Genomic DNA, 15,533 nt, shown 5'->3' with positions numbered 1-15,533 from the left:
CTAAACAAGAATTGTATGCACTGGTGCAGAAAGACACTCTCAAACTATTAATAATATACAGTTTTTCTGTTTATTGATCACAGGCGTACACACACAAACACGCACACACATAAACACAAACATACAAAGAACCACAGACTGAAAATGAGCATTCCTTGAAAAGTCCAGATAAAATGGATGGGCGGGGAACAAAAAAAGTCGAACTAAAGATGATATTAATATGAAATATTAAGTTCAAGGCTCCTGCTTTCAGTCTGGATTATCTGCAGCTCAACATGTCAGTTTCCAACTTTGCATGGTACATGAGATTAGGAAAAAGCATTTACTGAACATCCCAAGGGGTTTCATTTCTGAAATCAAGCATGCTAAAGAGGATGTGAATTTAGTGCCCGGCTGCGTGAATTTAGCATGCAAAACCAGCAAGCTCTGCGGGTTTCATTGCTGAAGCCCAACTTGCCAAGTGTTGCGTAGGCCTGCAATTTTGTTGAAGTCGGCCGGGAACGCAGTTCAGACGTTAGGGTAGCCATCTGACTGCTTAAGCCTTGCGTTCTTTGAAAGTCTTGCCAAAGAAGTACAAGATGACATTTAGCATCACTCTCAATCGTGCTGGGGTTCTCAGCCTTGATTTTATTGGCCTTCCGGCCTTCGATAAAGAGGAGAGTCACCCGCTGTGAGTTTTAAAGCTTTGGCGCTAATTTCCAGTGGGTGGTTTTTAACGAACAGTTTTAATTAGGGATTTGGAAAGCATCCAGAAAGGTTATGGAACGACACAGAAGTAAAACACGAGAATTGAAAAGGTTACTTACTCACAGCGGAGACAAAGAATTAGAAAGAAAATCTGGTCAAATGTGAGAACACTCAGCTAGCAAGGTTTAAGTCACATCACGGGTCTTTTCAGACGTGGTAAAATGCCACCACTTTTCTTTATTCGCTTGGGACTCTGCGAGGGCATAAGCGCTTTCTTTTTCGTGTAGCCGGCTTAACAGAATCGGAGACATTTTTACCTCTAAGTCGCCCTTGGTAATAGATTCTTCCTCTACGCGGAACTGCAGATCCTCAACCTTCCTGTGAACAATTTTGGAAAGCAAGACAAGGAAGATAAGACGAGCGGTGCAGCTCCATCTCCCATAAGCATCCTAGCGCAATAGTTCTGATTTTTTTTAACAAAGATTTCAAATCTCGTAAGATTCAAACCAGCCGCCTAAGGATAAGACACCGTTTCCCTGCCCCCGTTGAGGAAAAGGGTTGTAATTCTGTCTGGATTGTTATTAAAAGATCCATGCAGAAGATTAAAAAAAACAGCTGCATGATCCCTTTTGATCCACCACGGTCTGGAGTAACCTCTTATAGGCAGAGGATGGAATGTACGGAGCACAGTTCACTGCTAATTTTTCTCAGAATTCTCCAGCCATTCCTGGATTATAATTCCAGTGAAGAAGAGCACGTTGGCTGCAGAGCTACCTGTACATAATTTTTTCAATATTTTGTTTTTTTGGGGGGGGGCTTGCTTGCATATTTGTTTTACCTCTTCTCCTCCTCCAACTGGTTCAGCAATTCCACTTTTTCTCTATCAGCAGCTTCCACCAAGGCTCGCAGCTGGTCCATCTTGGCTTCCGTTTCCAGTATTCGCTGGGTTAACAGAGATGTAGGTGAGAAAAATGCCTCTTTGATTTAAATGAGGCTACGGTGAAACAGCTACAGGATACCAGATATATACTGATCCTCAATCCAACCCAAGCTATTCGCTTCTCCCAAGGTCTCAACTTCGCCCCCCGAATATTAGGTCGCTTTTCATCAGAAATTTAGCTAATGCCGTGTTTTACCTGGCAACTTTTTAAGAGCTTATGGAGTGGAAAAGACGAGCAATGAATTTAGCAAATGGACTCCCAAAACAAGCCAACAGTTGTTGCCATTTGCTAAAATGATGAGTAAAATGGTCTTGGTAATATGGAATCTTTTTCCTTCCTTAATCTTTTGTACAGAGAAGTTTTTGTACGGAAAAGCGGTGTCAGGAAGGGCATCCAGTAACCCTGACTCTACCCCGAATTAAGGGACTACAGGGTCGTAAAAACGGAGGGATCTTTTCTACAGAAGAGAGATTTGATCTTCCCCAACTGCTGCCTGATGTCGGGAAATTCCCAGCTGGGCAGGAAGGAGGGGTCAAGCAGGGAACTAGTCTTGAGTCCTTACACAGCTGCAAGGGGCATCAGCCTGACCCTCCTTAAGTTCCACTCTAGTTTATCTGGCCGTTCCCAGGGGAAGACAAGCAGTCTGGGGAGATTCTTGTAGCGTGGGCAGAAGGCCATAAAGTTGCAGATTTGGACTTGCCAGAGTGGCTCTCAACAGGCTAAACCCCTCAGCTCACCTGATCCTGTCCATCCCGTGCCAAGGCAAGCTGCTGCTCTATCTCCCCAACGTGGCTGGTGGCCTTGGCCAACTCCGCCCTCTCCAAATCCCGCTCGGCCAGGAGCTGTTCAATGTGCTGCTGCTTCTCCTTCAGTGCCTCTTGCAGGGCGGTGGTGCCCGAGATCTTCCGTGCGTACCGAGAGGACGTCTCTGTCAACTACAGAAATGAGAGAGGGGTTTTGAGCAGACCAGCCAGTGCTGGAAAGGTCCAAAAACACACACCGGTGTTGCAAACACCACCGGCGTCTTGAATTTGGATTGGGTCACTGCAGCTTTACAGTTGTTGGCCAGCAGATCTGCCCAGATAGGACCAGATATTCAGCAGGGGAAATAAAGTATATTTGTAGCTCAGGGTTTAAATGAAGGGTCCTAAGCTTGGTGGTTTTCTTGTAGACGTTTCATTACCTAACTAGGTAATATCATCAGTGCTACAAGAGAGTGGGGTTTGTGAAGAGGAGGAGGAGGAGGAGGAGGACTGGGGCTCTCTGAGCTTGGTTGTTCTCTGGCAGACGTTTCATTACCTAACTAGGTCACATCATCAGTGGTACAGTCCTAGCACTGATGATGTGACCTGGCTGGGTCATGAAACGTCTTCAAGGAAACAACCCAGCTCAGAGAGCACCAAGGACCCCTCAAATAAGGGGAAAAGAAGAGCCAGGAGGCTCTGAAACAGGAGGGTCTCAATAGGTGGATATACCATAATGCAAAGAGACTGATTTTAGCTTCCTGGAACAGAGGTGATTCTATTCTGTTGGAAGAGGGTTAAGGGCATATTTCTGCAGGATGCTTTCTGTCAGAATTCAGTTCTGATCTGACGAGAGCAAAACTCAGGGCAAAAAAAATAGGGTGAGGCCGAGACTTCCGTGAGTACCCCCATTTTAGGGGGGAAAAAACAAACAAATGAAAAAGACAATTTTTTCTTTCGTATTCTGCACTTCCACCCGCCTCGTAAACAAGAAAGGAAGTGAACATACCTGCATAGCAAGACTCTTAATGCAGCATTCGGGAGAATAGGAAACAGAAGAGTTCAAAGAGAAACAAAGGGTTGATGGCCTCAACCTAAGCAGAGGGAGCCTAGAGCAGATTAGCTGGTTAAGCCGCTAAGCATTCTCCGACAAGGGCGCCCGTCCTTCAGTTTAACCCCAGAATTCGCTCCCTTATCCAAGGCACAAACCTGGCATCACATGCAGCAAAAAACAAAGGGGCTTGCCAAATTTGGCGGGAAAAAAACCACCGGGGAGAAAAGAACTTTGCTAATTCCCAATTTTAAGCCATCTCTCGGTGGGGAAGACTCGCAAACTGAGATTTCCTGCAGGTGACTCAAGATTAAGCCATTTAAGTTAAGGCTAAGCGTTAATATACGGTGAGTGATGAAGTTAGTAAAATACACAATTTGCAAGGTGACCAGGTATGTTTATGGTTCACACCTGGAGAGTAAAGAAAGAGGCTTTTTTTGGGGGGGGGTGTAAGGCATTGCTTCCATTTAGACAATAAAGGTCGTCTTCAACTGAATTTAGCCATGATTCTGGAGCAAAACCACTAATGCTCAAAATCAACATGTGGGCAAAAATAAATTAACTAATTAAAACCACCTACCGCCATCCCTTCCCTCTCTCACTCATATTGGTGTATTTGAGCATCCATATGTTTGCATTTTTGTCTTCAATCAAAAGGGAAACGTAAACCCATAGTACAGTTTGAAAAATGCAACCCTGTGTACCGTCATTCAATCTCCCTATATATATATACAGTATATATTTTAAAAAACCAGTGGTTTCAGTGGGATGCTTTTTCAATTCAGAGCTTTTGGATTTTCCACTTTCTAACGTATGATGCTCTCTGAGAATACCTTTGCAGGTGAGCGCACATCTGTATAGACGTATTTATTACAGATGCGTTACTGCAGGTATACGTATGCCTGTGTGTGTTTGCATGCAGAAATATTACTCTGCATGTGTGTGTGTGTGTGGCAGAGTGTAAGCCCGACCCCCTTCCCTTAACAATCCAAAACATAACCTCTTTCTTGTTTTAAGAAACCGTGGTTAGTTTGAATTAAAGGTTAGGATCACATCTTAAGCACAAACGCTTCTATTTGTCAGGGCTAGCCAAGTTTTTTTCCATGCATGCTTGCAGAGATCGGCACCGCTACGAGGCCAATGAGCAGTGCAAAACGGCCAGGGTGTGCGCGTGTGGAGGTGTGTGTATGACCCACAAAAGTGCCCATTTCTGCTCTAGGATCGTCAAGCACGCAATACGAAAAGAAACTTACTAGTCCTGCGCGGCTCGGCTTGCTGCTTACGGAAGAGGCCACCGAGCTGAGAGAACTGAGGGACGAGGCGCTGGGGCTGCGCTTCAGATTGGTGGGCGTGGGGAGGACTTTCCGGACGGCGGGCTTGGCTTTGGCCGGGGTGGTGGAGGGGAAGCCGATCTTGGTCACTTTGTGCACTGGAGCAAAGAGGCCGTATTTGGACTGGCACTGGAAATACCTGAGGCGGAGAGAAGGAGAGACCCAGCCATGAAAACAAGACTGCAGAGAAAAATCTTGCGTAGACACACCTGACTTTAGATCAGGGGTAGTCAACCTTGGCTCTTTTATGACTCGTGGACTTCAACTCCCAGAATTCCTGAGCCAGCTGTGCTGGCTCAGGAATTCTGGGAGTTGAAGTCCACGAGTCATAAAAGAGCCAAGGTTGACTACCCCTGCTTTAGATCAAGGCACTGATGCTTAGCGAATTATACGTCTCTCTGAAGAAACGGTAGTGTTATCTAGGGATTGTCGCCCACCACGTTTGATCTTTGTCCGTTTGCGGAAGATTTAGCAAAGAGACTTTAGTTTATACTAGTGTTTCTCAACTTTGGCAACTTGGAAAACAGGGGGGCTTCAATTCCCAGAAGTCCACACATCTTAAAGTTGCCACGGTTAAGGAACACTGGGGAATTCTGGGAGCTGAAGTCCACGTATCTTCAGCGGGTCAAATGTATGGAAACAGAGGTTTCAGGATGTCTATGCAAGTCAGACAATCCAGAAAATCAGCACGGTGCCTTCTTTTCCAAGGGATTTCTTGTGTCTTATGAGATAAATATTTTTAAAAAGAAAACTTCCCTCCACTAGAGACAAAGAATGCAGGCGTGCATTCACAGTTAGGCCTGTTTTTGCAGCAGGAGTATAAAAAGTTTGCTGAAGCTTATGGGTTCCTTTTCCTTGTGCTTTAACCAACGCGCCGGAGGAATTTTATCACAGTTGCTATTTTTAAAGATCCTCCTGGTTTGAAAAACAGGAGACAGAAACACCCAAAGGGGAACCCAGAAATAGCTCTCTCCCCCACAGGAAGTTCAATGAAACTCAAATGAAAGCGGGGTACCCTGATTCTCAGCTGGACAGGATCTCACCTTGTCCCTGCCACGGCCCCATCATTTTTGCCCAGGGGTTCGTCCAATTCAACGCCGCACCACTCCCCCTTGGCGAAATCCGTCTCTCCCAAAAAACGCACCACGCCAGCTTTCGTTCCCCCCACCTGGAAAGAAAGAAAGTTGAAAAGAAAAACAGTTGATCAAAAAGTGGGGGGGGGGGAAGTAAGTTGAAAAGAAAGTTAAAAAGAAAGAAAATAAAAAGAAAAAAATTGGATGAGAAAGTTGAAAAGGAAATTAAAAAGAAAGAAAATAAAAAGAAAAAAATTGATGAGAAAGTTGAAAAGGAAATTAAAAAGAAAAAAAATTAAAAGAAAAAAATTGAAAAGAAAAAAGTTAAAAAGAAAGCGGGTAAGAAAGAAAATGGAAAAGGAAGAGCAGAAAAGAATTTTGCACCATCTTTCAAAACAATCCTCCAGACACACAACCAACTCTTCGGCTTTTCCGCTGCTGAGGGCAAAACCTGGACAAAAATGAAGACTGCAAACTTTAGCCAGCTCTAATAAAGACCAAACCTAAAATAATAACTAGTTCTTCAGGATTTCCTCTTCCGCACGAATGGGGTTATTTTGGAAATGTATTTGATTTGAAGCCAGTGAAATAACCGGCTACGTTTGCCAAGAACGGTTCAGATACTTTAACCTTGATAGGAGAGCAAATGAGCAAATGAACCAAAAGTATGAAACTTTTATTATTTTTATTTGATTTCATTATTTGATTTTATTTTGTAGTTCGGATCTTGCTTTGCCTGCAGCATATAGTCACAAGCACAGCTGGATTCCCATAATCCTTATCTCTATGTTTCTCCAGCTTGGCAACTTGAAGATGGGTAAACTGGCTGGGGAATTCTGGGAGTGGAAGTCCACCCATCTTGAAGGCGCCAAGCTGGAGAAATGCCGCTCTGTGCAGTTAGCTTCAAAATCATTTGTCCTGGTTCAGCAAAGAGAAAACAAATCCTTTAATGTTTTGATAATATCTCGTGGTGCAGACTGATTTTATCTTCATTAATCTCGCCAAAAGAATGATCTCACCTTGACTGTCCTTTTTTACCTAGCGTGCCCAAAAGTCAGCAACCTGTTGGCACATGAGATTTGCAGACACAGCAGTTTTTATCCTACCTGGAGACAAGCAAAGCCCGTCCAACAAATGAAATCATTCCTCAAGCTGGGTGTCTTTAGAGAAACTTAATCTGTTGGTTTTTTTACAAAAATAAATCTGAATGGATGGATTAAAAATGCTCTTTTCACTGACTGCAGAAACAGGGCAAATGGAGGTGAAGGAGTCACACTCCACCCAAAAATAATTATATTCCAAAATAATAAACCCTGCCAAGTGAAATTCTCATTTCCTTCCATCGCCAGGTTAAACGCACTCTCTTTTCTGGGAGGAAAAAACCCCCAGCTTAGTAAATTTACCCCCCCCCAGAGGAGGGCATCCTGAGCCCATGTAGAAAATAGCTACCCTGGTGACTTTCGCTCACATCCGGGAAAAGTGTTAAAAAAAGGAAAGACCAGCGAGAGCTTTTGCAAAATCTTTTTTTAGTAAAGCATGACGGCACCGTGTAACTCAGAAGGGAGGATGCAAAACCGTAACGAGCCAAAGCAGCTGATTGAGATCACCAGACATTTATATATATATATATTTTTCCCCCAGACCTCGAATAAGATGTGAGTAGAAGGGAAAAAAAAGGTTTACAACATGATTATGGCTAAAAGGATGAATCAAAGTCCACTGGTAAATTAAAATAAAAACAGAACGTGCTTTCCTAAAGTGGAGCTAAGAGAAATAGGTTTTTTCCCCTTTTTTTGTTGACATTATACTTAAAAAAAAAAACCCTTCCTGATCAGATTAGACAGTTTAAAGGCATCTGGAGCGGCATTCTCCAACTTAGCAGCTTTAAGATGGGGAATTTTGGAAGTCCACAAGTCTTAAAAGATGCTAAGGTTGAGGAATCCTGTTCTACATGTACGACGTTTCAGCTTTCCTTCTCTATAAACACACAAATACTTTAAATACACAAAATCCAGGACATTTTCAACCCTCTCCCCTGCCTGGCCTTCACTGAGCTGAGAGGGCAACTTAACGTCTCTCCTCCTTTCCCAAGAGACCCGACAACTTACCAGCACTCGGTCTCCCATTTTGAGTTCCCTTTCACCCTTCTTCAAGGACCCGGCTTCGGACAGGTTCGAAATGGACTCGCTGGGGGTCTTGGAGAGGTTGCTCGCTTGAGACACGGGGGTCTTCTGAGGGATGCCGGTGGGAGGCAGGTGGGCTGCCGCCGAAGGAGAAGACACCAGGCTGGCCACCGAGGTGGGCGAGGTGGCCCGAGAGGCCTGGGTCCCATTGGCTTCATCCTCGGGCATGGCCTTCCGGGCGAGCTTGGAAGGTCTCGTGAAGATGCCACGCAAGGGCTCACACTGGAAGTACCTCACGCCGGCCACGGAGCCGTCGTTCTTCCCAATGGCTTCGTCCAGCACGATTCCTGCCCACTGGCCTGGAGCGAACTGGGTCTCTCCCAAGAACTGGATGAAGCCGGGTTTATTCCCATTGACCCAAATACGCTCCCCGACTCGGAAGTCGTCCACAAACTCATCCGGACCTTCTGTGGCGGGGGGCTTCTCAGCGGCCGGGGTCTTTTCTGGAGAGGCTGAAACGGAAAGAGGGGGAGAGCGTCACGGATAGTGACGAGAGCTGTCCTCTACTTACGACCATTTCCTTCATAAAACTGGCCCACAGCGAACCACAGATTACCTGCAGCCACAGGTGCAGCTGTTTTCGCCAGCACGCTTCCCGGTTTGCTGATCTTGCTGGGGGCTTTCAGCCCGCTGGGTTTCAACATACTCATGGTCGGTCAGTTTGAAGCAATCACTATCTTTCCCCAAACATATGGATCTCTCTTTGGCTTGCCTCTGGGTTAAACCTGCCAATCAAGGGCAAAGAGAGCAGAGACGTTAACCTCTGTTGCTCCGAAACCGACTTGCAAAGAAATTCTGCTCTCCATCCAGGCCTCCTAAGCAGGGGGGGGAAAAACATTTTTGCAGTCAGCTTGCCAATTGCACATACCAGCAATCCTCTCCTATTTAAAAAAATCTAAACTATTCACTTCTTTTTGTTTTCCCCCCCTTTTACTTAAAGAGAACAGGAGTTTTTTCTTAAAAACAACAACAACAACAACAAAAGTAAGAGTCTGCTGTTTAAGTGGCTGTTTCAGGTAAGTAATCTCACCCCAGAAGCTATTCACTTCTTCGTAAAGATATTAAAGTGTGCTAACATTTATTTCATTTGTGCTGATTTAAAACGTTTTAGTAGCCGCCCATCTTTCAAACACCTCAGCTCCCAATCAAAAATCTGACCCTTCCCATTTAAAATCACTTAAAACTCTAAAACCCAACTAATGAAAACATTAAACATGAAATAAAAACCTGGCGCCATTCAGCTCAAATAGGGGGGGCTAAAAGGGTGAGGGTCTGGAGGACTTCCATGGGCAGAGCAGTCCATGGTGCTGGGGCATCCCCGAGATTTAATTATTTAATGTAGGGCATGAAATGCGCAGATAGCGGCAGCAGAGATGCATGAAAAGAACCCATGGTAAGAATATACCTTTTGCAAGATAGAAGAAATTCGAGAAGCTATATATTAAGTTACGTTTTAAAATACGCTGGTTCAAAAAAATTAAATTAAATTAAATCCTCAAGAGAGCAAGCAAGACAGCCAGGAAGCCAACAAACCCCCCCCCCCCCTTTCTTCTCCATATCATCACTAGAAAAAAATCACATTTTAGCTTCCCAGCAAGTCTTGTGCATGTACAAAACCCTCAGGATGGCAGAGCAGAGAAGCATTATGATCCCTTGGCAACTCACAACTTCGCACCCACCTCGGTGAGGCCGGGCTAGAATTCCTTGCTGAAGATCACGAGATGGCTTAGCATATTGTAGAGTCCCCGTGCAGTGCCCCTCTTCAGATCCTTGAAGATAAAAATGAGGTTTTCTTCCTTCTCTTTCGTTGCTAGGATGGGGGAAAAAAAACACACAGAATAATTTGGATTGATCAGAGGCCCCATTGCAGGCTTCTCAGAGAAATTGTTAAGTCAGGTGGGTTGGGTTTTATTCTATTTATTTTTTCTTGCAAGAACTCTTCGGGGTGGACTTGCTATAATCGCAGCGAGAAAGGGAGGGATTATTTTCAACCCAAACTATACAGGCAACAACAATAACATCTCCTGATCAAGGAGCTCCAAGTAACTGGATTATTTGCACTGGAACCAAGAGGTATTTGAAAAACAGGCAGAGCCTGGGAAGGACCCATCGTGGGTGGTGACGCACTGGAAAAAGAGTAATTATATCACTTACTGACAAGCAGTGCAAGTTCCAAAAGGAAGAGAAGAAGATTTGAATATATGGAAAGAAAAGATCGGCTTGGTCAGCCCTGTTGTTCAAACTTGACCAGAGGTTTTGCACACCCTTATGTTAGATAGATCAAGGTCTGCAAACTTGGCAACTTTAAGACTTGTGGACTTCAACTCCCAGAATTCCTCAGCCAGCCAAGCTCAATTCCACCCAATCTCCCTGCCGTGTTCCACAAATCTCTTTGTCTGATGATCCTTTAGCTCTGTGCCGCCTTCCTTGTTTAATTTGATTTATGCCCCACCATTCAAGGCCACCAGCTGTCTTAAATGATTGTCCTTGCAGTTTCTGTAATGTCCTCCGTATCTATTAGGGAGAGACACTTCTCATTTATTTCAGCACAGGCATATCCTTCCTTCTTCATATACAGGCATCCCTGCCTTGTCCGAAATTTGGGAGGAGGCCATGGGAGCAAGGTTGGAACGAGGCCTCCAAAGATCTAACCAGGTTATCCAGCAGCTTGTGGGCCACATCCGTGAGCAGGCCAACCATCCAACATTCACAAGCAAGCCAAGAACAAAGAACTGTGTGATCATAGAACATTAAAAGGCGAGTTCAGCATCTTTTGGGGGGTGAGGTTGAAGGACCCCAACCTCTTCATCCCACTGAAAAGTCACCATCTCCAGATTTTGAGCCCAAGATGACGTTTTGTGGAAACCACGTCAAGCAACACAGGCAGTCCTCAACTTACAACTGAGCCCAAAGTTTCCATCGCTAAGTGAAATGTTGAATTGAGTTTGCCCCGTTTTACGACCTTTCTTGACACAGTTGTTAAGTGAATGGCTGCAATTGTTAAATTTAAGTCAAATCTGTCAATCTGGCTTCCCCCAAGGACTTCGCTTGTCAGAAGGTCGCAAAAGAGGATCGTATGACCCTGGGACACTGCAACGGTCATAACTACAAGTCAATTGCCAAATGTTTGAATTCTGGTCACGTGACCCTGGGGATGCTACTAGAGTTGTAAGTTGTAGCATCCCCTAAGTCACCTTTTTCCAGTGCTGTTGTAACGCTGAAAAGTCACTAAACAAACCGCTGTAAGTCGAGGACTTGCAGATTTTCCAAGACTCTCCTCTCAAAGTCTAAGTAAAGGTCGGATAGTGCTGAACGTTACCTATCCAAACCACGAAGAAGTTCTTCCCGCATTGATATGTCGGGCAGGGCTGAGATCTAAGAAGACGTCCAGGGAACTGGATTCTTGAACAGTTCAGGAGAGCTTTGATGGCTACAACCTAGAATTCCCTCAGCTGGCGCTCTTTAATTAATAACACCAGAACGCACAGTTCAGCCTGATTCTCTCCCCCTTCCTCCCTTTTGTATTATGACCTCACCAGCTCTGACATCATCCACCAGGCATTCAGGAATGCCCACCACCAGGTCCCTTGGAATGCCACCACAGAAAGACGGGCACTGCCACCCAACAATACTGGCTTTGTTAACTGCGTCCCTCGGAAGAATGGATGCTCCTGATGGATGCTTGTTCTCCACACCATCAAGGGAGAACAGAAACAGACTTAGTTCCTCTGTTATTACCAGGAATGGCCAAGGAAGAGGAGGAAACAGAAACAAGAGTAATGAGGGAAGTATTTCAGTTCAACTACAAGTATCCTAAGCTTAGCTTTAGTAGACAGCACCCACTTCGTCTAAGAGTTGAGTTTGGACAGGTGCCTTGAAGTAAAGAAGGAAGGGATGGTCTCGGGGATTCAGGTGTAAGGCAAGGAAAAAGAAGAGGGATAACCCTAACTGGAGAGTCCCAAAGTGGACACTCAGAAGTATTGTGCTGGGAAACTGCCTGCTAGGCTGGAAGGAGGAGACAAGCGAGGGCCTAGCTTAGCATCCTTGCGTAGCCACAAATGACATGGATCTCGCGCAAAGATCACGAAGCCTTATCAGGTCGTTTCCTGGCTGGGGAATTCTGGGTGTTGAAGTCCACAAGTCTTAAAATTGGCAAGTTGGGAGACCCCCGCTTTAAATCACCATTTTAATTTTTGGCTTAAGCAAATCAGCCCTGAAATGGATTCTAATTGTTGCTACAGCAACAGGTTAATGGGAAGAGTCCTTTTTCTGGGAAAGCTTATGTATTTAGCTAGTCTTTTTTTCTTCTTTTGAAGGAAAAAAAAGCAAATTTTTATGCACCTCCAAGCATAAAAACAACAGCAACAAAAAACACCCCCCCCCCCCAAGCATCTGGACTAACTTGACTTCTTTGAGGCTATATCTCACCGAGCGTGCTATTAATAGAAAAATACAGCTTGTTTTTACACAACTCTTGTTCTCCTGGAGCTTTTTAAAAATAGACAAGTGGTGTTTGACGGGGCCATCGGAGACAATCTGCCGGAGGACCTAAATAAACAGGTTTCAAAGGGTCCAAAGATACCAGACAATAATCGGAGTTTGAGAACAGTTTCTTGTGTAAATAATAAAACAATGTGCTAATTTTGCGTGTGAATGCAGACACTATTTCAAAAGAGTAACTGACAAATTGATGAAAAGTCCCACCTTTAATTAACAGAGAAATCAGAATAACAGATAGAAGTCTAAGGAACCAAGGAAGGTGTGAGCTGCTAACACTTTGAATAAATTTATCTAGGTCTATTTAATGCTTATCAGTGAGGCATGGTTTTCTAGCGTCCTCAGATACTTTAGCCTAATATATTATGCCCGCAAAGAAGGACAGGTAGTGAAATGTGAAATACGGTCACAAGTCATTTTTTTCAGTGCTGTCACTAAATGAGCTTTTGCAAGTCGACCATTGTTTCACTTAAAACAACTGCAGTGATTTGCTTAACGACCCTGGCAAAACGGTTATAAAACAACTGCCTTGCTTAATTAGGAATGTTTTACTGTAAGTCGAGGACTGTAATTTAAGAATTTAAGATTCTTCTTGTTAGTCAGTTTCCCTCCGTTAAATGCATCTCCTCGGGGGAAGAAATCTGTAAATATTAAGACAATGTTTTTAGAAGCTGTTGCTTCATTCTTAGACAATTATTCAGGCTGCTGTTCGGTGTGCAATTTCTCTTGCAACCTTCCTGTGACGTTTCTGTAGAAATGTTTGGAATTGCTCAAAAGTGCAGCAATCAGCCAGACTGAAAAGACTAACAGAATAGCAGATTTGGAAGGGACCTGAGAGGTCTTCTAGTCCAACCCCCTGCCCTTTACCATTTCAAACAGTTGTCCAATATCTCTTAAAAACCTCCAGTGATGCAGCATCCACAACTTCTGGAGGCAAGCCGTTCCACTGATTAATTGTTCTCACTGTTAGGAAATTAGTTTTAGATTGCTTCTCTGCTTGATAAGTTTCCATCCAATGCTTCTTCTCCTGCAAATTCAGGTGCTATGGAAAATAGGTTGAACCCCCCCCCCCTTCTTTGTGGCAGCCCATCAAACACTTGGAAGGCTGCTCTCCTGTCTCCCCTCGTCCTTCTCTTCGCTGGAGTAGAAGTTGACAAAAAGTGAATTAATTAAGGGAGAAAGAAATATAATGAACCAGAGATTCATCTACCTGCCTTCCAGAATTCCTTCTCTTCTGCACTGAAACCGATGAAGATCAGGACGGAGAATAAGTCAGGCTCCCAAGATGTTTGCTATTTAGGAGACGAGCCAAGAGTGAACTTCACAGCTCTTTTCTTTCTGTTTCCCCAGCTGGTGAAAATATGCTACAGCAAACTGAGATCATCGCCAACTTCCTAAGAACAGGCATTTCATCTGAATACAAAAGCCTCTCATCCAGGCCCAGCCCGTAAAAAAACCAGTTAAACCGACTCCATTCCAAAGGGCGGGAACGCCAAAGGTGTCGACCGAGCTGGGCTCCTTCCTCTGCTAATTTCCAGAACTGCAATTGACCGAAGGAGGAGATACACCTCCGAGTAGCAGCAGCTCAGAAGAGTACCGTCTCCACCGTCTCTGTGAATTCTGCAATTTTTCACCCGCATTTCAAGTCGGGTTCGAAAGAAAGGCTGTAAAGCTGGCGAGAAGCTTGGCAACAACTGTTCAAAGTCACAACAGCACTGAAAAAAGTGACGTATGTCCGGTCCTCACACTTACAACCATTTGCAGCATTCTGGCAGTCAGAATCCGGGCGTTTGGCAACCAGCATGTGTATTTATGACAGTTGCGGCATTCCAGGATTACGTGACTGTCGTTTGGGACAGGGAAAGTCAAAGGGGGAAGACGGATTCGCTTAAGAACCTCACGGTTCAGTTAACAACCGCAGTTGTTTTGCTTAACCACCATGGCAAAATCAGGTGCAACTCACTTAAGAACCGCCAGGAGTAGCATTGGAAATTCTGGCCTCTGTCGTAAGTCGAGGACCAGCTGTATCAGGGATGGCGACCACTTTGCCTGTTCTGCTGAAAAAGAGGCCGTGCAATAAAACCACGAATCACGGAGCAGAAATATACCTTCACCACTTCCACGTTGTGTTTCATAATGGCAACCTCGTGAGTTACAAAACCTGTATTTTGATTTCATCGACACTAATAAACAAGGGTGTGGAGTCACCTATGCATCGGGCGCTCAAAACTAGGTTCGCCCCACGGAATTCAGTCTGGCAGTTTTTAAAGCTACGGAATCGTTGGTACAAACCTGGACAACTGTGCTAAAGATAAGATATGAATCCTGCAAGCAGGAGTGGAATAGGGGGAAAATGAGAATAAAGGTGTTTCTGCTCATTCTTCATCCTCCAAAATGGTTGGGGTTAAAGGCAAAACCTTAAACAGTTCAACTACAAGGTGAATTGCAGCTTTCAAATACTAAATTTTATTTAGATTGTTTCTTATCTAACTTCCCTTAGGAAAATTAAATTTCTCACGCCTTCTCTCTTTTACGACGCTAAAGAAATTGCCACCCAAATTGCCCAAAAAAATGACAAAAGGCCAGATAAACCTGGTACAACCCTGATAATGGATAAACCTCCATTTCAAAGTGCAACAGGAAACAAACATACTACTTTTATTGCATCACACAAAGACACATGCACACTTAGCATTGTAGGTCTCTAGATCTATGAGGTTAAAAATGATATAACACAGGAATCGCTTAGCCTTTTATTTACTGCAAAATCAATTTCTCTGCTTATATTTCTTAAAATATAACTAATTTTGGATTCTAATCTGAAGGGTATGTGTTGTGGAGAAGACATCTCAAGAGCCTAAATATTATTAACGAGGCTATCCTATAGCTTTTGGTCAGATGTGCCTTCTGCACAAAATGCACCCTCACGCTTTAGAAGACATAAAATCTATTTTGCTGAGAACGAGAAAGAGAGCTATATCCTTTCCTACTTTTGACTAACATACAAAGTCCACATGAGCTATAGGG

General features: G+C 44.2%; 1 protein-coding gene across 1 annotated transcript in view; it reads right to left on the bottom strand.

Moving 5' to 3' along the window:
• The window catches only part of CLIP1 (CAP-Gly domain containing linker protein 1), a 32,850-nt gene extending 24,122 nt beyond the window's left edge, over positions 1-8,728 (bottom strand). The window contains exons 1-7 of the mRNA XM_015815412.1: positions 8,566-8,728; positions 7,935-8,461; positions 5,797-5,921; positions 4,676-4,892; positions 2,366-2,563; positions 1,526-1,629; positions 1,005-1,065 (exon numbers count right to left, since the gene is read on the bottom strand). Of these exons, the coding sequence (XP_015670898.1) occupies positions 1,005-1,065; positions 1,526-1,629; positions 2,366-2,563; positions 4,676-4,892; positions 5,797-5,921; positions 7,935-8,461; positions 8,566-8,659 (1,326 nt within the window). The 5' untranslated portion in view covers positions 8,660-8,728. The remainder of the gene's footprint in view (positions 1-1,004; positions 1,066-1,525; positions 1,630-2,365; positions 2,564-4,675; positions 4,893-5,796; positions 5,922-7,934; positions 8,462-8,565) is intronic.
• Between the last annotated feature and the right edge of the window lie 6,805 nt (positions 8,729-15,533).

This window comes from Protobothrops mucrosquamatus, unplaced genomic scaffold (genome assembly GCF_001527695.2).
Source record: "Protobothrops mucrosquamatus isolate PMUCROS unplaced genomic scaffold, P.Mucros_1.0 scaffold342, whole genome shotgun sequence".
Lineage (NCBI taxonomy): Eukaryota > Metazoa > Chordata > Lepidosauria > Squamata > Viperidae > Protobothrops > Protobothrops mucrosquamatus.
Note: the sequence above shows the minus strand (reverse complement) of the source record. Positions and strands in the feature narration are given on the sequence as shown.